We start from the raw sequence: 25,206 nt of genomic DNA, 5'->3' as shown, positions 1-25,206 counted from the left end.
TCGAGAAGGTGGTGGCACTCCAGCTCCAGCGGTCCTTGGAAGAAGCCGATTATCTAGGTCCCCAACAGTCGGGTTTCAGGGCCGGTTACAGCACGGAAACCGCTTTGGTCGCGTTGATGGATGATCTCTGGCGGGCCCGGGACAGGGGTTTATCCTCTGTCCTGGTGCTCCTTGACCTCTCAGCGGCTTTCGATACCATCGACCATGGTATCCTTCTGCACCGGCTGGAGGGGTTGGGAGTGGGAGGCACTGTCCTTCAGTGGTTCTCCTCCTACCTCTCTGGCCGGTCGCAGTCGGTGTTAGTGGGGGGCCAGAGGTCGACTCCTAGGTTTCTCCCTTGTGGGGTGCCTCAGGGGTCGGTCCTCTCCCCCCTGCTATTCAACATCTACATGAAACCGCTGGGCGAGATCATCCAAGGACATGGGGTGAGGTATCATCAATATGCGGATGATACCCAGCTTTACATCTCCACCCCATGCCCAGTCAACGAAGCGGTGGAAGTGATGTGCCGGTGCCTGGAGGCTGTTGGGGCCTGGATGGGTGTCAACAGACTCAAGCTCAACCCCGGATAAGACGGAGTGGCTGTGGGTTCTGCCTCCCAAGGACAATTCCATCTGTCCGTCCATCACCCTGGGGGGGGAATTATTGACCCCCTCAGAGAGGGTCCGCAACTTGGGCGTCCTCCTCGATCCACAGCTCACATTAGAACAACATCTTTCAGCTGTGGCGAGGGGGGCGTTTGCCCAGGTTCGCCTGGTGCACCAGTTGCGGCCCTATCTGGACCGGGACTCATTGCTCACAGTCACTCATGCCCTCATCACCTCGAGATTCGACTACTGTAATGCTCTCTACATGGGGCTACCTTTGAAAAGTGTTCGGAAACTTCAGATCGTGCAAAATGCAGCTGCGAGAGCAGTCATGGGCCTACCTAGGTATGCCCATGTTTCACCATCACTCCGCAGTCTGCATTGGTTGCCGATCAATTTCCGGTCACAATTCAAAGTGTTGGTTATGACCTTTAAAGCCCTTCATGGCATCGGACCAGAATATCTCCGAGACCGCCTCCTGCCGCACGAATCCCAGCGACCGATTAGGTCCCACAGAGTGGGCCTTCTCCGGGGTCCCGTCAACTAAACAATGTCGGTTGGCGGGCCCCAGGGGAAGAGCCTTCTCTGTGGCGGCCCCGGCCCTCTGGAACCAACTCCCCCCGGAGATTAGAACTGCCCCTACTCTTCCTGCCTTCCGTAAACTCCTTAAAACCCACCTTTGCCGGCAGGCATGGGGGAACTGAAACATCTCCCCCGGGCACGTTTAATTTATGCATGGTATGTCTGTGTGTGTGACTGTTAGCATATGGGGTTTTTTTAAATATTTAAATATTTTAAATCTGTCGGATTGCTTATGATTTGTTTTTTACATGTTGTGAGCCGCCCCGAGTCTTCGGAGAGGGGCGGCATACAAATCTAAGTAATAATAATAATAATAATAATAATAGTGGGTAAAATTTCTAGTTTTACTTCTAGAACTTTCCTTCTGGCAAATAAAATCGATCTGCTGTCAAATCAATTCGCCCTCCACCACTAGAGGCGTCTAATCCAGTGTTTCCCAACCTTGGCCACTTGAAGATATCTGGACTTCAACTCTCAGAATTCTGGAGTTGAAGTCCAGATATCTCCAAGTGGCCAAGGTTGGGAAACACTGGTCTGCTCGACATTCCTTGGGCCTCCTGCTTACTGGGCTTGGAAGAGGAAGACTCTCCAGTCAGCTGTCCTGAGGTAGAAGACGTTGGGTCTTTTGCTGTAATCGGATGCCTGGGTAGCCAGTGAGTGATGGATGCTGATGGCGTTTTTCAGATCTTCCTCCGCCAGGCCTTGGCCAGGCTTATATTCCTCCTGAAATACAGGGAAGACGTCTGTTACATTGCTTTCCCCGTTGGTCATGTTGTTGCTCTGTTGTCTGTATACACTGCTCAAAAGAATAAAGGAAACCCTCAAAGAACAACCCATCCTAGATCTGAATGGATGAAATATTCTCACTGAATACTTTGTTCTGTCCAAAGTTGAAATGTGCACAACAGCAGGTGAAACTGGCTGTCAATCAGTGTTGTTTCCTAAGTGGACAGTTTGATTTCACAGAACTTTGATTTACTTGGAGTAAATTTACTTGGAGTTATATTCCTCTCTGTTTCCTCCCAGGAGATTCCTAGAGAGGCCCCACGGAGGCTTCCCCCTGCCTTTTCCGGCCCTGTTTCCTCCCAGGAGATTCCTAGAGAGGCCCCACGGAGGCTTTTCCCTGCCTCTTCTGGCCCTGTTTCCTCCCAGGAGATTCCTAGAGAGGCCCCATGGAGGCTTCTCCCTGCCTTTTCTGGCCCTTATTCCTCCCAGGAGATTCCTAGAGAGGCCCCATGGAGGCTTCTCCCTGCCTTTTCTGGTCCTGTTTCCTCCCAGGAGATTCCTAGAGAGGCCCCATGGAGGCTTTTCCCTGCCTTTTCTGGCCCTTATTCCTCCCAGGAGATTCCTAGAGAGGCCCCACGGAGGCTTCTCCCTGCCTTTTCCGGCCCTGTTTCCTCCCAGGAGATTCCTAGAGAGGCCCCACGGAGGCTTTTCCCTGCCTCTTCTGGCCCTGTTTCCTCCCAGGAGATTCCTAGAGAGGCCCCATGGAGGCTTCTCCCTGCCTTTTCTGGTCCTGTTTCCTCCCAGGAGATTCCTAGAGAGGCCCCATGGAGGCTTCTCCCTGCCTTTTCCGGCCCTGTTTCCTCCCGGGAGATTCCTAGAGAGGCCCCACGGAGGCTTCTCCCTGCCTTTTCCGGTTACAGTTTCAGAGGCTCAGGTTTGTAAGTGGAAAATGGCTTTTGAGAAGAGGCGAAAAAAATCTTGAACACACGGTTCTTATCTAGAAAAGTTCGTAAGTAGAGGCGTTCTTAGGTAGAGGTGTCACTGTAAACACTGCAATGCGTGAACATTTTAAGGAAGTTGGCCATATCCTTTTCACATGACATAATTGGGCATACAGCAGAGATTCCATTCCTTATGATGCGGAAGTGTGTGTCTACTTGCGAAAGACACAGAGGTAGGACAAGCAATCAAGCAATACCTTCTGCAGATACAAGATCATTCCCTTTAGGATCCCATGGAAAGTCTTCCATCCCCGTTTTCCTCTAGGAGCTGTCAAGCAAAAAGAGAAAGTCGGTAAAAAATCAATGTAAAACACAGAATTTGGGGGGGGGGGGTGTTTGTCAGAAATAAGTTCATTTGTGAAGGTAATATCACAATGCAAGTACAGTAAATGGTTTGTAACCATGGGAGAGGCGGGTGTAAGCCATAACCAGCATGTAATCATGGTTTTGCTAATTGTGCTGCAACCTGATTGGCTGTATCCTATAAAAGGAGGGATACCCTGGCATGGGTGTGGTTTGTTACAGAGTGGTTTGTAACCACCTGCTACCGCACGAATCCCAGCGGCCGATAAGGTCCCACAGAGTTGGCCTTCTCCAGGTCCCGTCGACTAAACAATGTCGTCTGGCGGGCCCCAGGGGAAGAGCCTTCTCTGTGGTGGCCCCGGCCCTCTGGAATCAACCCCCCCCCCGGAGGTTAGAATGGCCCCTACCCTCCTTGTCTTCCGTAAACTACTTAAGACCCACCTATACCGCCAGGCATGGGGGATTTGAGACACCTTTCCCCCAGGCTTATTATAATTTATGTTTGGTATGTATGTGCTGTTTGGTTTTTAATTATGATAGGGTTTTTAGGGTTTTTTTAATATTAGATTTGTGCCAGTATAATATTTTTTTTATCGTTGTTGTGAGCCACCTCGAGTCTTCGGAGAGGGGCGGCATACAAATCTAATAAATTATTATTATTATTATTATTATTATTATTATTATTATTATTATTATTATAGTATAGAGTGGTTAGTTAGAGAGTGGCTTGGTATAGAGTGGTTAGTGCTTAGTTGTTGCAGTGGTGGATATTATAAGAGTTATATGAAGGTATTGTACGATAGTTTATTTAGAGAAGCAGTTTGATAAAAGAGAAGTAAATATATTTTTACAAGAAAGTCTGCTGCTGTGTTTCATTGAAGACTTCAATTAGGTATTGTGGTTAACTGTGGCTACTTGGTGGATTAACATAGAAACATAGAAGATGGACGGCAGAAAAAGACCTCTTGGTCCATCTAGTCTTCCCATATACTATTTCCTGTATTTTATCTTAGGATGGATCTATGTTTATCCCAGGCAGGTTTAAATTCAGTTACTGTGGATTGACCAACAACGTCTGCTGGGAGTTCATTCCAAGCATGTACTATCCTTTCAGTCAAATAATATTTTCTCATGTTGCTTCTGATCTTTCCCCCAACTAGCCTCAGATTTGCCCCCCTTGTTCTTGGGTTTACTTTCCTATTAAAGTTAACTTCCGTGTATGCAAAACTCTCACTCCGCCCAATAGGTTATGGACCGAATAGCTCTGTCCAACAGGGGTGTCTGATAACCATATATTTTTCTCTCTCCCTCTCTCTCCTTTTTCTACCTTTATAGCTTTCTTTGTGTGTGTGTGTGTCTCTCGCTCCCTTCTCTTTCCCCATTCTGTGGGTGCTGTTTCCATCTTCATTTTGCATAGGATTCTGTTCATAGAGAAAAGGGCCGATCTTTTCTTACATCACAATTTGCAATTGAAGAAAAAGGAGACGGTGGAGGCCAGGAGATCTAAAGCCCCCAACCATGGAGGTGAAAATGGAAGAAGTAAAAGAAATCCTGTCTTAATTAAAGAAACTAAAGGTTTATTTTATTATTTTATCATATTTATTTTTTTATTTATTTTATTTTATTTTATTATTTTATTATTTTATTATTTTATTTTTATTTTTATTTATTTTATTTTATTATTTTATTACTTACTTACTTACTTACTTACTTACTTACTTATTTTGTCCAATACACAATACATATTGAAGAGAATAGACATATATATATATATAAAGAAAAGGATAGAAGAAAAGATATAAAAATGGAGGAGAAGATATATGAAAGGAAGAAAAGATATATGAGATGAAGGAGAGACAATTGGGCGGGATGGAAGGCAGGCTGGTGCGCTTATGCACGGCCCTTACTGACCTCCTAGGAACCTGGAGAGGTCAATCATAGATAGTCTAAGGGTAAAATGTTGGGGTTTGGGGATGACACTATGGAGTCCGGTAATGAGTTCCACATTTCGACAACTCGGTTACTGAAGTCATATTTTTTACAGTCAAGTTTGGAGCGGTTAATATTAAGTTTGAATCTGTTGCGCGCTCTTGTGTTGTCAAACAAGTATAGAATTATATTTTTTATTACATAATGAAGCATAAAGAATTGATAAAAAGGATAATAGGACAGAAGGACAGGGAGAGTAGGCACAATAGAGGTCAGTAAGGGGTGTGCATAAGTGCACCAGCGTGCCTTAATTGTCCCTCCTATATCTCATATATATCTTTTCTTCCATCCCTATATCTTTTCCTCTATATTTTATTCTTATTTCTTCTCTTCTATTCTTTCTGTGATATATTTTACTGCAAGTATATTCTGTATAACCTTCATTGTGTATTGCAGGGTTTCCCAACCTTGGCAACTTGAAGATATTTGGACTTCAACTCCCAGAATTCCCCAGCCCAACATGATCCAAGTATTGCCCACAAGATCATATGCTGCAACCTCCTGCCTGTCAAAGACTACTTCAGCTTGAACCACAACAACACAAGAGCACACAAGAGATTCAAGCTTAATATTAACCGCGCCAAACTTGACTGTAAAAAATATGACTTTAGTAATCGGGTTGTTGAAGCGTGGAACTCATTACTGGACTCCGTAGTATCATCCCCTAACCCCCAACATTTTACCCTTTGACTGTCCATGGTTGACCTCTCCAGATTCCTAAGAGGTCAGTAAGGGGCGTGCATAAGCGCAGTAGAGTGCCTTCCATCCCCTGTCCTATAGTCTCTCCTATATCTCGTATTTCTTCTCTACTACATCCTCTATAACCTTCATTGTGTATTATTGTGTATTGGACAAAATACATAAATAAAATAATAAAAATAAATTTGGCCTTCTCAGTGCCCCAAAGGAGACACCCCCCCGTGCCCTCCTGCTTCTCCCTCCCTCACAAACGTGCCCCCCCCCTCTCGCACCACCTACTCTTTTTGCAATCTGGCTCCGCGTGGCTCTTGCGCACCAGGAAACCGTACTTGTACATCGCAATGCTGGGGTCCTGTGAGAAGTCCAGGAAGGGGCTGCTGCAGCTGTTGATGCATTTGACAGGCTTCGAGTTGGGGTCGGCCAGTTCCGAAAGGGACTTTCGCAGCTCTTCTTCGTCTCTAAGGGGGCGAAGAAGCATCATCATCATCATCAGAGATTCACCTATTCGGCATGTATCCTATTCATCAATATTGAGCCAAGGCTTGGACATATCTATAGAGCCGGGGTGGCGCAGCAGGTAGAGTGCGGTACTGCAGGCCACGGAAGCTGACTGCTAGATCTGCAGGTCAGCGGTTCAAATCTCATCACCGGCCCAAGGTTGACTCAGCCTCCCATTCTTCCGAGGGGGGTCAATAGTAAGAATAATAAATAATTCTGAAAACTCAAAAACGTTTTCACGACAAAAATAACCCCAACAAAGAAGTCCAGTTGCCTTTTGAAAAGCACCTTTGGAACAACATAATAGTATTTTAAAAGTTGGATACTATAGCTGGACACTAGAGGGAGGCAGAGGATAACAAAAAATAGGAAAAACAATATATTCTAAAAATGATTTTTTTAAAAAAATGGAGTGCAAAGAAAAATTTATGAAGATTTTCGACAAATGTTCTTTGAAACTCCCAGAAATGATTGATAAACAGTTAAGGATGCAATGGAAGAACCAGGAGATATTGCGATCGTATTATAAGCAACTACATTATCTTTGCTGATAATGTAAAAACTATTTAACACCACCACCAAGTCCTTCCTTTTCATTAGGTGGCCAGAGTATTTGAGTTTCCTCTTCAGGATCTGGCCTTCTAAAGAGTAGTCGGGATTGATCTCCTTGAGCACCGACTGGTTGGATCGCCTTGTCTTCTCCAGCACGACAGTTCAAAGGCCTGCATTCCTTGGCCCTCAGTTTTCTTTAAGAAATATGGCTACAATGAAACCGCTGGGTGAGATCACCCAAGGGCATGGGGTGAGGTATCATCAATACGCCGATGATACCCAGTTATACATCTCCACCCCATGTCCAGCCAACGAAGCAGTGGAAGTGATGTGCCGGTGCCTGGAGGCTGTTGGGGCCTGGATGAGTGTCAACAAACTCAAGATCAACCCTAACAAGACGGAGTGGCTGTGGGGCTTGCCTCCCAAGGACAATTCCATCTGTCCGTCCATTACCCTGGGGGGAGAATCACTAACCCCCTCAGAGAAGGTCCGCAACTTGGGCGTCCTCCTCGATACACAGGTCACATTAGAGAAACATCTTTCAGCTGTGGCGAGGGGGGCATTTGCCCAGGTTCGCCTGGTGCACCAGTTGCGGCCCTATTTGGACCAGGAGTCACTGCTCACAGTCACTCATGCCCTCATCACCTCGAGGTTCGACTACTGTAACGCTCTCTACATGGGGCGACCTTTGAAAAGTGTTCAGAAACTTCAGATCATGCAGAATGCAGTTGCGAGAGCAATCATGGGCTTCCCTAAATATGCCCATGTTACACCAACACTCAGCAGTCTGCATTGGTTGCCGATCAGTTTCCGGTCACAATTCGAAGTGTTGGTTATGATCTATAAAGCCCTTCATGGCACTGGACCAGAATATCTCAGGGACCGCCTTCTGCTGCACGAATCCCAGCGACCAGTTAGGTCCCACAGAGTGGATATTCTCCAGGTCCCGTCAACTAAACAATGTCGCTTGGCGGGATCCATGGGAAGAGCCTTCTCTGTGGCGGCCCCGACCCTTTGGAATCAACTCCCCCCCAGAGATTAGAATTGCCCCCACCCACCTTGCCTTTCGTAAGCTACTTAAAACCCACCTCTGCCGTCAGGCATGGGGGGGGACTGAGATACTCTTTCCCCCTAGGCTTTTACAATTTTATGCATGGTATGTCTGTATGTATGTATGTTTGATTTGTATATTAATGGGTTTTTAATTGTTTTTAGTATTAGATTACTATTGTACACTGTTTTATTGTTGCTGTTAGCCGCCCCGAGTCTCCGGAGAGGGGCGGCATACAAATCCAATAAATGAATGAATGAATGAATGAATAAAGGAAGGAAGGAAGGAAGGAAGGAAGGAAGGAATGAATGAATGAATGAATGAATGAATGAATGAATGAATGAATAAATAAATAAATAAATAAATAAATAAATAAATAAATAGGTTTCAAGTTATTGTATACTGTCTATGATTGCTGTTAGCCGCCCCGGGTTTTCGGAGAGGGGGAGGGGCATATAAATCCAATAAAACTTGAAACTTGAAACTTAAATAAATATATCCACTAAATGATGGCTCCAACTCCCATATTTGACAATGGTCCACTTGATGATTACAACAAACTGGAGTAGATGTCCAGACCAGTGTTTCCCAACCTTGGCAACTTGTTATAACGCTTTGCCCTTACTACGAGGCTCGCCCAGAAAGTAATGCACCACATTTTTTTCCTTCAACAATTATTTATTGAACACAATGAAACTTACACACAAGAAAGAAGGATGTTTCTTCTACACTCCCTATTTTTCCTCATAATCTCCGTCCCATTCTATGGCCTTCCTCCAGCGAGACACAAGGGCGTCTATGCCCTGTCGGCAGGGCCACCATCAGGAATTTTGGGGCCCCATACAGCCTAAGTGTCTGGGCACCCCCCCTGCCATTTTAAAACTATTTTAAGTCGCCGAGCCACTCCATCCCCCGGGGATCATTTCCCGCTTCACGCCAAGCGAGGTGGTCCCATAGGCCAGTGTTTCCCAACCTTGGCAACTTGAAGAGATCTGGACTTCAACTCCCAGAATTCGCTGGCTGGGGAATTCTGGGAGTTGAAGTCCAGATCTCTTCAAGTTACCAAGGTTGGGAAACACTGGTCTGGACCAAGATGTCAAAACAGACAGCAGCACATTTTGAGACCTATCTTGGATTTATGTGAAAAATAGACAGGTAGAAACTGAAATAACAAAAGGACAAAATTACAAAATTATTTCTAAAAAAAAAAAGAATACAATTTTAACCATAGACATTTAAACCGGGTTTACTCACATGGCCCACTGTAGCTTTTCGTTCTTGATCGAGTTGTATACGGCCTGCAGAGGTAAAAGAAGTGATATTGTTTATTCATATAACTACACCATTTGCAGTATAATGGCTATGCTAAATATTATTATTTTTTCTCCGTGTTCCTATAATGTTAGATTTTTTTAAAAATAGCATTGATTGATTCAGACACAATGTATTCTTGAAATTTGGGAAATGGCCCTCAAATACAAGAAGATGCTTATATAGAGTGCTGTACTGCAGGCCACTGAAGCTGACTTGTAGATCTGAGGGTCAGCGGTTCAAATCTCATCACCGGCTCAAGGTTGACTCAGCCTTCCATCCTTCCGAGGTGGGTAAAATGAGGACCCGGATTGTGGGGGCAACAGGCTGGCTCTGTTAAAAAGTGCTATTGCTAACATGTTATAAGCCGCCCTGAGTCTAAGGAGAAGGGCGGCATAAAAATCAAATAAATAAATAAATGAATAAATGAATGAATGAATGAATGAATGAATGAATAAATAAATAAATAAATAAATAAATAAATAAATAAATAAATAAATAAATAAATAAATAAATAAATAAATAAATAAATAAATAAATAAATAAATAAATAAATAAATAAATAATTGATTAGCATCCCAAACAAAGCTATTAGGGCAAGAAAAGTACCATTAGAAAGTAGAAGACCATTCCAATAGAGAAAACTATTTATTTATTTATTTATTTATTCATTCATTCATTCATTCATTCATTCATTCATTCATTTGCCCAATACACAAATACATAGGAAGAAAAATAGACATGTAGTAATATATATAAGGGTAAAAGTGAACTTAGAGGAGAGGATATATGAAAGGAAGAGAATATATATGATAAGTGAGAGAAAGGAAAGACAATTGGACAGGGGCCGAAAGGCACACCAGTGCACTTATGTACGCCCCTTACTGGCCTCTTAGGAACCTAGAGAGGTCAATCGTGGAGAGTCTAAGGGAGAAGTGTTGGGGGTTAGGGGTTGACACTATTGAGTCCGGTAATGAGTTCCACGCTTCGATAACTCGATAGTTGAAATCATATTTTTTACAGTCAAGTTTGGAGCAGTTCGTATTAAGTTTGAATCTGTTGCGTGCTCTTGTGTTGTTGCGGTTGAAGCTGAAGTAGTCATTGACCGGTAGGACGTTGCAGCATATGATCTTGTGGGCAATACTTAGATTGTGTTTTAGGCGCCGTAGTTCTAGGCTTTCTATGCCCAGGATTGTTAGCCTATTTTCGTTGGATATACAATGACACATCCTAGATCTGAATGAATGAAATATTCTCCTTGAATACAGTAATACCTTGTCTTACAAACTTAATGGGTTCCGGGACGAGGTTCTTAAGGTGAAAAGTTTGTAAGATGAAACAATGTTTTCCATAGGAATCAATGGAAAAGTGATTAATGCGTGCAAGCCCAAAATTCACCCCTTTTGCCAGCCGAAGCGTCCATTTTTGCACCGCTGGGATTCCCCTGAGGCTCCCCTCCATGGGAAACCCCACCTCCGGACTTCTGTTGCCAGCGAAGCACCTGTTTTTGCACTGCTGGGATTCCCCTGCAGCATCACAAAAACACGGAAGTCCGGAGGTGGGGTTTCCCATGGAGGGGAGCCTCAGGGTAATCCCAGCAGCACAAAAACGGGCGCTTCGCTGGCAACGGAAGTCTGGAGGCGGGGCATCCCAGAGGCAGCGGTGGGTTTGTAAGGTGAAAATAGTTTGTAAGAAGAGGCAAAAAAATCTTAAACCCCGAGTTTGTATCTCGAAAAGTTTGTATGACGAGGCGTTTGTAAGACGAGGTATCACTGTATAACTGAAAAGAACATAAATATTTGCAAAAGAAATGCAGTGGGGGTGGGGGGAGGTGCATATTGCCAAAATCAGAAAGAGTTTTCATTTTTTTCATGATAGAACTTTGCAGAAATGGTTAAATGGATTTGTTTGGCTAGGGAGGGAAAAGCTACTTTTTAAAAAGGCTTCAAATCCTTCATAGACTTTTTGCTGAAAATGGATAAATATGGACGGGTGATTTCTGGATTTACAAGTCAATAAGAGTTGAATACGGTGAGAAACGAATCATGTTGTGCAATCGAAGAGGGGAAATGTTTCAGGTTTTTAAGGCTCAGCACAGAACAGGGAAGATGTGAGACATGTACAAGAGGCTTGGAGGAAGATATGTGAGGGATACAGCACGGAGTAGCCATGTGAGGCTATGTGAGAGGCATTACACGTCAGGTATGTATGTATGTGTTAGGACATGGTACTCACCTGTTTTGGGGTTGCCATGTATTAAACTACCAATGGTAGTTTATAACTGTAAAGATGTAATATGTCTTTAAGAGCTTTGACTGGTTTGGCCAGAAGAGGGTGCCAGTACCTTTCCCTGTGGGGGCAGTTTACTTTGATATATTCTTAGCTGTGTGTGGTTTGTTATCTTTTGCTACTTTGTGTTGTATATACGTAAATAATACTTTGTTAAATACTAAGTCTGTGTCTTTTACTGGCTGGACCACACCTACAACCTACATAGAGGCGGCACTTGGACATCCATTTCAATAACCACCTATGATACACTTGGCATCCATGAATCTGTCTAATCCTGCCTTGAAGCAATCCAGGCTGACAGCTGTCGTGACCTCTTCTGGAAGGGAATCCCATCAACCAAGGACCCTCTGGGTGAAGAAATATTTCCCTTGATTTGTCCTCACTTTCTTACCTAGGAGCTTTAGGGAGGGGCCACTCGTCCTGGTATTGTGCGATAGAGAAAAGGATTTTTCTCTATCCACCTTTTCTATCCCATGCAGGATTTTATACCCTTCGATCAATTCACCCCTTCAACGGCGTCTTTCAAGGCTGAAGAGGCCAAGGCATTGCAACCTGGTTTCATAAGGGAGGGGCTCCATTTCCTTTACCATTCTTGTTGCCCTTTTTTGCACCTTTCCCAGTTCCATTCTCTCCTTCTTGAGGTGCATTGACCAGAACTGTAAAGTGTGGTCTCACCATCGATTTGTACAGAGGCAATACAACACTTGCGGACCTATTTTCAATTCCCTTACTAATCACTCCCTGTCTACTCTTCAGGAGTCTATAGTCATGCACTGTTCTAAAAGAACGATCTCCGCAGAGATGAAGAATGTAGGTATAAATACTTGAAGTTTAAAGGCTAATAAAATCTTTCTCCAGTCGATTGTCCAGAAACGCCTTTAATGTGGCTAAATCCTGAGGGTGGGGGAGGGGTATCCCTTTATAGCTGAGACCTGATTCCTGGATTAAAGTTAACACCCGAAACTTAACAATTGTTATAAGACAGACCAAAGAAGTCTGAAAAGTGGATGCTGCAATGGCTGGAGACAACAGAACAGAAGAAAAAGAACTGTAGAAAATTTCAAAATACCAACACTTGCAAATCTACTTTATGTTCTGCCGGCGTGTTTCCACCGCCTGTAATTACAGGGTAATTAGTCCAGGAAGACACACACCACACGATAAAAGGAAAACCCAAAAGTTTTTATCAACAGAAAAACAGAAACAGCTCCCTTTTTAAATGTCAAAGGGATTTTCTGGTACACACAAGACACAGGTTAAATGTAGTCCAATTGCTCACCCAGTAACTGGGAAATTGAGTCCAGTTCTAAAGTCCAATCTTTAACAGCAAAAAACCCACGATCTTGACGAAACAAAGAATCAGATAAACTGCCATGAGGCTAAAACACCAGGCTGCACTTTTATCTGTAGCACTAATTACAGCAGCCCCACCCAACCACAGGTGGCCTCATTTTCTCTTGTAATAATCCTTCAGTTGTTGTCTCCTATGCATCACTCTACGCATGCGTGGATGTGTCATTAATTCTTGTTCAGAATCCAAGGATGATATAGATGATTGATCTCCTCCTGGGCTGTCTGCCAAACTCCCCTCTTCCCTGTCACTCACGCTTCCTTGGTCAGAGGAGGCTTCATCGTCAGATTCCATAGGGGGGCAAATCAGGCCTGCAGCATGTGGATGTTTCCCCCACATCCACATTCCTTGGGGCAGGAGCTGGGCCAGAGCTAACCACAACAACTTTATAAGGCCTTGGTAAGGCCACACTTGGAATCCTGCACTCAGTTTTGGTCGCCACAATGCAAAAAGGATGTTGAGACTCTAGAAAGAGTGCAGAGAAGAGCCACAAAGATGATTAGGGGACAGGAGGCTAAAACATATAAAGAACGGTTGCAAGAACTGGGCATGGCTGGTTTAATGAAAAGAAGGACCAGGGGAGACATGATAGCAGTCTTCCAGTATCTCAGGAATTGCCACAAAGAAGAAGGAGTCAACCTAGTCTCCAAGGCACCTGAGGGTAGAACAAGAAGCAATGGGTGGAAACTAAACAAGGAGAGAAGCATCTTAGAACTAAGAAGAAATAGCCTGACAGTCAGAATGGTTCATCAGTGGAACAGCTTGCCTCCAGAAGTTGAGAATGCTCTAACACTGGAAGTTTTTAAGCAGATGTCGAATAACCATCTGTCTGAAGTGATGCAGGGTTTCCTGCTTGGACTAGGAGACCTCCAAGATCCCTTCCAACTCTGTTGTTGTTGATGATGATGTTGTTGTAGAATGCAGCTGCGAGAGCAATCATGGGCTTCCCTAGGTATGCCCATGTTACACCAACACTCCGCAATCTGCATTGGTTGCCGATCAGTTTCCGGTCACAATTCAAAGTGTTGGTTATGACCTATAAAGCCCTTCATGGCATCGGGCCAGAATATCTCCGGGACCGCCTTCTGCCGCACGAATCCCAGCGACCGATTAGGTCCCACAGAGTGGGTCTTCTCCGGGTCCCGTCAACTAAACAATGCCGCTTGGCGGGACTCAGGGGAAGAGCCTTCTCTGTGGTGGCCCCGACCCTCTGGAACCAGCTCCCCCCAGAGATTAGAACTGCCCCCACCCTCCTCGCTTTTCGAAAACTCCTTAAAACCCACCTTTGCCGTCAGGCATGGGGGAATTGAGATATCTCCCCCGGGCCTATACAGTTTATGTATGGTATGCTTGTCTGTATGTTTTTGCTTTTAATAATGGGGCTTTTAGTGTTTCTTTTAAATTATTAGATTTGTTATATATTGTTTATTATTGCTGTGAGTCGCCCCGAGTCTATGGAGAGGGGTGGCATACAAATCTAATAAATAAATAAATAAATGTTGTTGTTGTTGTTGTTGTTATTATAAATAGAAGTAAAATGACTGTCACCAAAGAAAACATAGATAGTCCCAATAGTAAAAGGCAATTTGGATGCTGTTGAAAACAATTGCAGTATCATTCGGACACCATCAGCAATGACAAAGTCATTTGCAGTTAACTGCAAAAAAAGGGCACCAAACACCACCTACCTATCTCCCAGGTCCTTGGGAAGGACTCAACAGGTGGATAAAAATGTCAAACTCTGACTGTGCAACAAACAAACCCTAAGGATGAATCAGGCTTCCATCCTTCTGAGGTCAGAAAAAGAAGAACCCAGATTGTTGGGGGCCATGTGTTGACTCTAAAGCTGCTTAGAGCAGTGATGGTGAACCTTTTTCAACTCGGGCGCCCCAAGGGTGTGCTTACACTCATAATACAATGCCCTGTGCATGTGAACAATCCCCCCCTATTATTATTATTATTATTATTATTATTATTATTATTATTTATTAGATTTGTATGCCGCCCCTCTCCGAAGACTTGGGGCGGCTCACAGCAATGATAAAAACTTGGGGCGTTTGCCCAGGTTCGCCTGGTGCACCAGTTGTGGCCCTATTTGGACCGGGACTCACTACTCACAGTCACTCATGCCCTCATCACCTCGAGGCTCGACTACTGTAGTGCTCTCTACATGGGGCGAACTTTGAAAAGTGTTCGGAAACTTCAGATCGTGCAGAATGCAGCTGCGAGAGCAATCATGGGCTTCCCTAAATACACCCATGTCACACCAACACTCCACAGTCTGCATTGGTTGCCGATCAGTTTCTGGTCACAATTCAAAGTGTTGGTTATGACCTATAAAGCCCTTCATGGCACCGGACCAGAATATCTCCAGGATCGCCTTCTGCCGCACGAATCCCACCGACCAGTTAGGTCCCACAGAGTTGGCCTTCTCCGGGTCCCGTCAACTAAACAATGTCGTTTGGCGGGACCCAGGCCCCGACCCTTTGGAACCAACTCCCCCCAGATATCAGAGTTGCCCCCACCCTCCTTGCCTTTCGTAACTCCTTAAAACCCACCTCTGTCGTCAGGCATGGGGGAATTGAGACTTTCCCTCCCCCTAGGCTTATAAAATTTATGCATGGTATGTTAGTATGTATGATTGGTTTTTAAACTGGGGTTTTAAATTAACTTAAACTTAAATATTGGATTTGTTTACATTGTATTATTATTGCTGTGAGCCGCCCCGAGTCTGTGGAGAGGGGCGGCATACAAATAATAAATTAATAAATATATAATGACAAATCTAATAGTTAGAATCTAAAATAACAATAATACATTTAAAAAGTCTAAAAAACAAAAAAACCAATATATAAAAACATACATAGTCATATTGCACCCACATACCTGCATGTGCATAGGCTAAGACAATATAAATACATTACAAAAGTAAAAGAAATGAACAAATAATTCAAAACTTTATGCAACTTACTCCAAAAAAGAAAAATCATTATATTTCAGATAAGAGGAATAGTAAACCCCTCGGTCCGACAGTTGCAAAATGTAAATATAGCAAAAACATTTAGAAATTGTTGATAGTATATAATTGGAAGTCGCAAACTAGCAGTCAACAGTGTAGTTGACAAATTTGTTGTGTCTATGTGAAATGTTTTGTCAGTCTTTGCTGGTCTTGCTACTATGTTGTTTCTCTCTTTTTTTACAATATGTTGCTATTTTTTCTTTGTTGCTTTTAACGTATCTAATCAACAAAAAATAAAAAAAAAACAGATTATACAAAGTAATGCAACTGCATATCCCAGGGAAGTGATATGAGGTTTTTTTTTAAAAAAAAAAACCTTAAATTTCACCTGTGTAATTATCCAATTTGTATGGCCTCTTACTGTCACCATAAAAGGTGACTTTGCATAGTTTACAGCAGTGATTTTCAACCTTTTTTGAGCTGCGGCACATTTTTTACATTTACAAAACCATGGGGCACATTGAGGGGGGGGGGGCGGCTAAAAAAATATTGGACAAAAAAAATCTCTCTTTTCCTCCCTTTTGCTCTATTTCTCTCTCCCTCTTTCTCTCCCTTCCTTTTTTTCTCTCTCCATCCCTCTTTCTTTCTCTCTTCCTTCTTTCCTCTTTTTTGCTCTCTTTCTCTCTCCCTCCCTACCCCCCTTAAAGTCTCTCTCTCTCCCACCTTCCCTCCCTCTTTCTTTCTCTCTCTTTCTTTCTTTCTCTCTCTTGCTCTCTCTTGCTTTCTTTCTCTCTTGTTCTCTTTCGCTCTTTCTTTCTTGCTTTCTCTCTCTTGCTTGCTTTCTCTCTTGTTTTCTTTCTCTCTTGCTTTCTTTCTTTCTCTGAGCTTCGCGGCACACCTGACCATGTCTCGCGGCACACTAGTGTGCCACGGCACACTGGTTGAAAAACACTGGTTTACAGTGCTTAATAAAAAAAACCTCTAACCCTAGTACAGTGAAACCTCTACTTAAGAACTTAATTCATTCCGTGACCAGGTTCTTAAGTAGAATAGTTTGTAAGGAGAAGCAATTTTTCCCATAGGAATCAATGTAAAAGCAAATAGTGTGTGCAAACCTATTAGGAAAGAAATAAAAGCTTGGAATTTGGGTGGGAGGAGGAGGAGGAAGAAGAGGAGGAGGAGGAGGACAGTCACTGCTGAAGGAAGAAAGTGAGGTGAGCGGAATCAAAACAAATCCAAAACTTTAAGGCTTTTTTAAAAAAAGAGGGACTCTGAGGTGGCGAGGAGCACGCGCCTCCCATACGCCCGGCGCGAGGCTGCCTCCCGTACAATGCGCCAGAGAAAGAAACCCAGGGGGAATGGCAGGAAACTGACCGGGCCTTCGTGCCGCTCTCAAATTTCCTGGGAAATTTTTCCAGGCTCGGGTTCTTAAGTAGAAAATGGTTCTTAAGAAGAGGCAAAAAAATCTTGAACACCCGATTCTTATCTGGAAAATTTCTTAAGTAGAGGTACCACTCTATATACAGATTAAAATTTTAATAAGTCCAGCCAGAGGAAAATAGCTCAAGTGATTTCCACTGCTTTCTTTCAAGACCTCTCTCTCCTTTTCTCTTCTTGCATTGGCATCCTTCAGTATCAAAAGACAGCGGTATCATGTTCTGGGGTCCCCAGAGCATGAATCCTGGGTAGGTTTCTGTTCTGCCAGCATGTCTCAACCTCCCGTAATTACAGGGTAATTAGTCCAGGAAGACACACACCACACGATAAAAGAAAACCCCAAAAGTTTTTATAAACAGAAAAACAGAAACAGCTCCCTTTTTAAATGTCAAAGGGATTTTCTGGTACACACAAGGCACAGGTTAAATGCAGTCCAATTGCTCACCCAATAACTAGGAAATTGAGTCCAATTCTAAAGTCCAGAGAGTCCACACACACAATCCTGAAGAGCAAAAACCACGATCTTGATGAAACAATGAATCAGATAAACTGCCATGAGGCTAAAACACCAGGCTGCACTTTTATCTGTAGCACTAATTACTGGAGCTCCACCCAACCACAGGTGGCCTCATTTTCTCTTGTAATAATCCTTCAGTTGTTGTCTCCTATGCATCACTCTATGGATGTGTCATTAATTCTTGTTCAGAATCCAGGGATGATACAGATGACTGATCTCCTCCTGGGCTGTCTGCCAAACTCCCCTCTTCCCTGCCACTCACGCTTCCTTGGTCAGAGGAGGCTTCGTCGTCAGATTCTACTGGGAGCAAAACAGGCCTGCGGCATGTGGATGTTTCCCCCACATCCACCTCCTCATTCCCTGGGGCAGGAGCTGGACCATGGCTAACCACAACAGGTACCGACAGGGGATACACGCCCTTGAGTCTCGCTGGAGGAAGGCCATAGAATGGGATGGAGATTACATGGAATACATATATACTGCTCAAAAAAACCCCTCAAAGAACACATTCTAGATCTGAATGAATGAAATATTCTCACTGAATCCTTTGTTCTGTACAAAGTTGAATGTGCACAACAGCAGGTGAAATTGACTGTCAATCAGTGTTGCTTCCTAAAAGGACAGTTTGATTTCACAGAAGTTTGATTTACTTGGAGTTATATTGTGTTGTTTAAGTGTTCCCTTTATTGTTTTGAGCAGTGTATATACTGTGTGTATGTGTGTATGTGTATATGTATATATATATATATATATATCAATTTCACATTCATATCTACAGTGAAGGGCTACCAAACTTTTTACTACCACACTGTGGGCGTGGCTTATGCAGAAGGCCCTGCATTGTCTTTCAACATCTTTCAGTGCAAATTGGGGGCTCTGGGGTGGAGCTCCATTTTCGGTACCCCACTGAGTTTAACCCCCCCACCCACCCCCAGTCTGGGCAGTAGCCCACCTGTGTACATACATACATAAACATACATATACATGCATACAAACACATACACATATACATACACACACACACACACACATATATATATATATATGTATATATATAACTGCAGAAAAAACAATTGCTGCCAACCTTCCTTCCATTGAGGACCTGTAGACTGCACGAGTCAAAAAGAGGGCGGGGAAAATATTTACTGACCCCTCACATCCTGGACACAAATTGTTTCAACTCATACCCTCAAAACGTCGCTACAGAGCACTGCACACCAAGACAACTAGACACAAGAACAGTTTCTTTCCGAACACCATCACTCTGCTAAACAAATAATTCCCTCAACACTGTCAGACTTTCTACTAAATCTGCACTTCTATTCTACTAGTTTTTCTCATCATTCCTTTCACCCATTTCCTCCCATGTTGACTGTATGACTGTAACTTGTTGCTTATATCCTAAGATTTTTATTAATATTGCTTCTTCATTGCTTATTTGACCCCTATGACAATCATTAAGTGTCGTACCACATGATTCTTGACAAACGTATATTTTATTTTATGGACGCTGAGAGCGATATGCACCAAGACAAATTCCTTGTGTGTCCAATCACACTTGGCCAATAAAAATTCTATTCTATTCTATATATGTATGTATGTATGTATGTCTGTATGTATGTATGTATATATATACATAACTATATCTACAGCAGCACGAAGCTTACAACTTCAGCCTGATGATGGTGAATGTGATTTCACCGAAATGTCGCATAGACATGCAAAATATTACACAGGGCAAAACCCGAACTCAGAACAATCTACATGTCTTTCCCTGTGTAAGGTTGATATATGTTTTTAAAATTGTTTGGGGAAGAAAAAGGACTTCTCTCCCCGCCCCCCTCTTCCCAGTCTAGCCCTGGGAACTCTATTTAATGAGGTCTGGCCTGCTTAACTTACTTCACAAGCTTATAGGGGCTGCCCTCTATTTATGTGCTCTGAGTAAATGCCACTGGAGAAGGACACTTCTCTTCCCTAGGAATCTCGACGTCAGCCCTACAAATACAGGGCGCTCCGCACCCGGCCGCCGGATACGTACATTGCAGAGTACCCCCACCTTCTTACGGCTACACACACACACCGACAACCACAGAGGAGCGAGACTCTTGGCAACCCACCGCCGTCATACCGCGCAGCCACAAGGCCCCCGCGGTATATTCATGCGCAGATCCGGGCCGCGCGCATGCCACGCACCACAAGAGCCGCCTCGCGAATGTTACAAACCAGATTTCTTCCCGTCTTTGAACACACACAAACACACACACACACACACACAGCAGCCCAGGGCCTTGCGGGAATTTAACACCGGGGGAGAATGTAAAATTCTCCTCAAAAGCTTCTGCCCCAAAAGCGCAGCAGCCGAGCCCCATCTCGTCAAGCGCGCGGCTGGAGAATTTTTTTTTAAAAAAATAGTACTATTTATTGTTGTTAAACCGCCCGGAGTGCCATTGATTTCTATTGATATTGTTTCCTCATTGCTTATTTGACCCTCTATAATAATCATTAAGTATTTTTTTACCTCATGATTCTTGAGGTGTTTTTTTTTACCTCATGATTCTTGAGGTGTTTTTTTACCTCATGATTCTTGACAAATGTCTCATAGAGAGAGAGAGAGAGAGAGACACTGAGAGCATCTGCACCAAAGACAAATTTCCTTGTGTGTCCAATAAAGAATTCTATTCTATTGGGATTAGGCGGCATAGAAATTAAGTAAATTCATTAAATTGTTTATTTATTTATTTAAAAAAAAGCTTTCTAGGATTGCCAAGGGGCGAGAAAGACGGTCCTCCTCAATTAAAGCCCAGCCCAGAGCGGCCTACCTAAACCGCAACTCCCGTACGCTATGAATACGACCCCCGCCCTATTTTTCTCCTCAGAAGAAGGTGGTAACGTCAGAACGCCGTCGGGGGGGGGGGGCGGCGGCAAAAAACCTGAGGCGGCCTCCCCCGCCCGGCTTTGTCCCGTCCCCCCCTTACCGGTTTTTTCTTCCTGCGGCTCTGCAAGCGGTTGACCACCAGGTCGGTGTAGAGGACGGGCTTGAGGGTCCGCGAGCGCTGCGGCCAGCCGTAGCAGAAGGTCTCCATGCCGCGGCAGTTGCGCCCGTAACGCACCGAGCACATGGAGCGCGCCCGGAGGCGCCCCGAGCCGCCGTTGCTGTTGATGCTGTTCACCCCGAGCATGGTTCTCGCGTTTGGGCCGAGGCGGAGCTGACCGGCTGCCTCGCCTGCCTGTTGCCAAAAAAAAAAAAAAAAGCGCGCGCCTCCCCCGCCCGGAATGGCGCCAAGTCCGTTCTGTGGCGTCCCTCAGGTGCGGCGTTTCCGTTCGGGCGCTGTCGAATAAAAGAAGCGGGGTGTGCGGGTGTGGGGGATAAAGCCCCCCGCGAGCTCCGAGGGCTGACAAACGCACAGGCGCTCGCCCTCTCCTCCGCGCGCGCCGCTTTCCCTCCTCCGCAACAGCGGCTCCGAGGGAGCGGCGGGGAAGGCTCTTTCTACGCGCGAGAAGCGCGCTCTGGCGTCTCGCCGTGGAACGCGGCAAGGGCGGGGCCGCGGGAAAAGAGCGGGTCCGTGGCTGTGGGGAGGGCTGAGGGAGGAGAAGGGCGGCCGGGGTGGGGGGCTGAGAGAAAAGAGGGCTGAAGGAGAAGGGCGGCGGGGGGAGGGCTGACGGAGGAGAGGGCTGAGAGGAAAAAAGGCGGCAGGAGGGCAAGGGGAGAAAGGACGGGGAGAGGGGTGACAGTGGAATGAGGGGGAAAGGGCTGAGGGGAACAAGGGCTGAGGGAGGGGGTCTGACGGAGGAGAGGGCTGAGAGAAAAGAAGGCTGAGGGGGCAACGGGCGGGGGAAAGATTGACGGAGGATAGGACTGAGGTAAAAAAAAGGGGAGGGCTGAGGAAAAAAGGGCTGAGGAGCAAAAGGGCGGCGGGAGGGGTGACGGAGGATAGGACTGAGGTAAAAAAAAGGGGAGGGCTGAGGAAAAAAGGGCTGAGGTAAAAAAGGGCAGCGAGAGAAGGGCTGAGGGGAAAAGAGCGGCGGGAGGGCTGAGGAAGAAAAGGGCTGAGGGGAAAAAGGGGCCGCGGGAGTGACGGAGCTGCGTGTACTACACACCGAGAGAGACACGGACGGGGCGTGGGGTGGGATGGGGCTGTCCCAGGAAGAACTACCTGGCGAGGTGAGGTCCTCGCTTCGCTGCTTCCTACTTGCACCAGGCCTCTGCTTTTACGTTTTTCAGTTTCGGAATAGTTGAACTGACAGACATCATTCCGAATCTTATATGAGGCAAACTCTTTCCCAAATGGGAGCCGCCGCCTTCTCCCTCAGCCCTCCCCACAGCCACAGATCTAACAGCTCCTCGTTGTTGTTGTTTTTTAAATAAAATAAATGGTCAACATGTATCTCTGCGTTAATACAGACGTATAATGAAGCATGAAGTAGGGGGGGGGGCGGCTTTTACAAATGGCAGGACCGGGCAATGCGCCTTCTATGAATATAGTATTTACCACCGCCGCCACCCCTCCCGTTTTTTTTTAAAAAAATGTGGAATGAGTAAAACACAAGCGGTCGTTAATTAACTTGTAACTATGGCAACTGCTTTGCTTTTAGGAAAGTGGGAAAGATGCTCGTGGGTGGGGAAATCACTTTTTTTTTCTTTTGCCTTTCACAAAATGGCTGAAAGTAACCAGTGTTTCTCAACCTGGTCTGTTTGAAGATGTGTGGACTTCAACTCCCAGAATTCCCCAGCCAGCGTTAAAATTATCAAGTTTTTATAACCGCCCTGAAATTGAGAACCTTTTATGTCCTACAATAAGTGGTGTCCTTAAGATGCAGAACTGTGAAGCTGCCTTACTGGCTATTCCTTTGGGTGTGGGCAGATTTTTCCTCCAAAACATCAGGTACCAAAGCAGCTGTCCGAAGTACATCAGATTTGAATATACGCACAATCTCCCTGAACAAATATTCTACAGAATCCAATTGCATCTGCCTCACTCTCAAATCTCTTCTCCCCAGCAAAAACACATATGTCCAGAATATAGCAATAGCACTGGAGAGTAATTGTAAAATACAATTTATTAAAAAAAGCAAACAACCAAAATATTAGTAAAGGGAGAAATGACTGATAAAAGTAGAGATCATGAAAGGGGACACACAGCAAGGATGCCCACTGTCACCTTTGTTAGGTTGGTGAATAATAGCAATTGGATTTAAAGCTGTATTAAATTACAGTTTTAAAATCCTATTGGTTTTACAGTTGGTTTGGATATAATATATGTTTATATTATGTGGTGAACTATAAGGGTACGTGTGTTGGAATGCTTTGGAATTCTTTGGGAGTGGGCGGCATACAAATTCAATAAACAAACAAACAAACAAATAAATATATTAAAAATGTCATTATTGATATAAGTGTTGGTCATGACCTTTAAAGCCCTACATGGCATTGGACCAGATTACCTCCGGAACCGCCTGCTACCACATGAATCCCAGCGACCGATAAGGTCCCACAGAGTTGGCCTTCTCCGGGTCCCATTGACTAAACAATGTTGTTTGGTGGGCTCCAGGGGAGAGCCTTCTCTGTGGCGGCCCCGGCCCTCTGGAACCAACTCCCCACGGAGATTAGAATTGCCCCCACCCTCCCTGTCTTTCGCAAATTACTCAAGACTCATTTATACCACCAGGCATGGGGGAGTTGAGATATTCCTTCCCCCTAGGCCATTACAAGTTATGCATGGTATGTCTGTGTGTATGTTTGGTTTTATAATAAGGGTTTTTTTAGTTGTTTTATTATTGGATTGTCACATGCTGTTTTTATCATTGTTGATAGCCGCCCCGAGTCTACGGAGAGGGGCGGCATACAAATCCAATAAATTATTAATTATTATTATTATTATGTGGAGAAAAATAAACTTTTAAAAAAGCAATAACACTTACACATTATTATTATTATTATTATTATTATTATTATTATTATTATTATTATCATTACTACTACTACTACTACTACTACTATTTTATTGGATATACTGTATATGACGCCCATCTCCGAGGACTCAGAGTCTATGGAGAGGGGTGGCATACAAATCTAATAAATAATAATAATAATAATAATAATAATAATAATAATAATAATAATAATAATAATAATAATAATAATAATAATAATCCAATAAATAAAATATACTGCTCAGGGGTGGGTTCTTACTTACCTTGTTGCCAGTTTGCTTCCTTACATGGAAAAACAAGATAGCAGCACCTATGGTGCCTCCAAGAGAGCCTGTTTGGGGGCTGCTTCCTGCCATGGCGGCCAGTTCAGGGAGTGGGGGGAAAGTCCTGCTACCGATGCTATAGAACCCGTCAGAACCAGCAAGAACCCACCTCTCATACCACTTTACCATCTAAGCGGTTTACAGAATCGGCACATTGCCTCCAACAATTTGGCTCCTCATTTTATCCATCTGGGAAGGACGGAAGGCTGACTCAACCTTGAGCCTGGTGAGGTTTGAACTGCCAAATGGCAGGCAGCCGGCAGTCAATAGAACTAGCCTGCAGTACTGCACTCTAACCACTGCACCACCATACCCACCCCGCATGGTAGGATCTTGGCTGAAATGAAACATCTACCATAAATAGCGTAGTTGCAGGTAGGGTTCTTCTTGAAAAGGTTTTAGTCCAAGATGAATGACCTCTCTGGAATTAACAGCCAAGGTGGCGCAGCAGGTAGAGTGCGGTACTGCAGGCCATTAACAGCTGACTATAGATCTGCAGGTCAGTGGTTCAAATATCAGCGTCTCAAGTTTAAAAAGTGCTATTGCTAACATGTTGTCAGCTGCCCTGAGTCTAAGGAGAAGGGCGGCATTAAAAAAAATCAGATACATAGATAGATAGGTAGAGAGAGAGAGAGAGAGAGAGAGAGAGGGAGAGAGATTGAGAGAGAGATAGATATTGATTGATTGATTGATTGATTGATTGATTGTTAGATAGAGAGAGAGAGAGATTGAGATATATATATATATATATTGATTGATTGATAGATAGATAGATAGATAGATAGATAGAGAGATAGAGAGATTGACTGATTGATTGATTGATTGATTGATAGATTGATAGAGAGAGAGAGAAAGATTGAGATAGAGAGAGAGAGAGATTGAGAGATTGATAGAGAGATAGATAGATAGATTGGGAGATAGATAGATAGATAGATAGATAGAGAGAGAGAGAGAGAGAGAGAGAGAGAGAGATTGATTGATTGATTGATAGAGAGATTGATAGAGAGATAGAGAAAGATTGAGATAAAGATAGATAGATAGATTGATAGAGAGATTGATATATATATATATATATATATATATATATATATATATAT

The 25,206-nt window shown here is 44.2% G+C and overlaps 1 protein-coding gene across 1 annotated transcript in view; it reads right to left on the bottom strand.

Annotated features, from left to right (window-relative positions):
* PSD (pleckstrin and Sec7 domain containing) overlaps nucleotides 1-25,206 on the bottom strand; it is a 59,219-nt gene that overhangs the window by 10,649 nt on the left and 23,364 nt on the right. The window contains exons 10-13 of the mRNA XM_070751902.1: nucleotides 9,243-9,286; nucleotides 6,167-6,345; nucleotides 3,094-3,164; nucleotides 1,735-1,892 (exon numbers count right to left, since the gene is read on the bottom strand). Of these exons, the coding sequence (XP_070608003.1) occupies nucleotides 1,735-1,892; nucleotides 3,094-3,164; nucleotides 6,167-6,345; nucleotides 9,243-9,286 (452 nt within the window). The remainder of the gene's footprint in view (nucleotides 1-1,734; nucleotides 1,893-3,093; nucleotides 3,165-6,166; nucleotides 6,346-9,242; nucleotides 9,287-25,206) is intronic.

The sequence above is a fragment of the Erythrolamprus reginae genome, chromosome 5 (genome assembly GCF_031021105.1).
Source record: "Erythrolamprus reginae isolate rEryReg1 chromosome 5, rEryReg1.hap1, whole genome shotgun sequence".
Lineage (NCBI taxonomy): Eukaryota > Metazoa > Chordata > Lepidosauria > Squamata > Dipsadidae > Erythrolamprus > Erythrolamprus reginae.
Note: the sequence above shows the minus strand (reverse complement) of the source record. Positions and strands in the feature narration are given on the sequence as shown.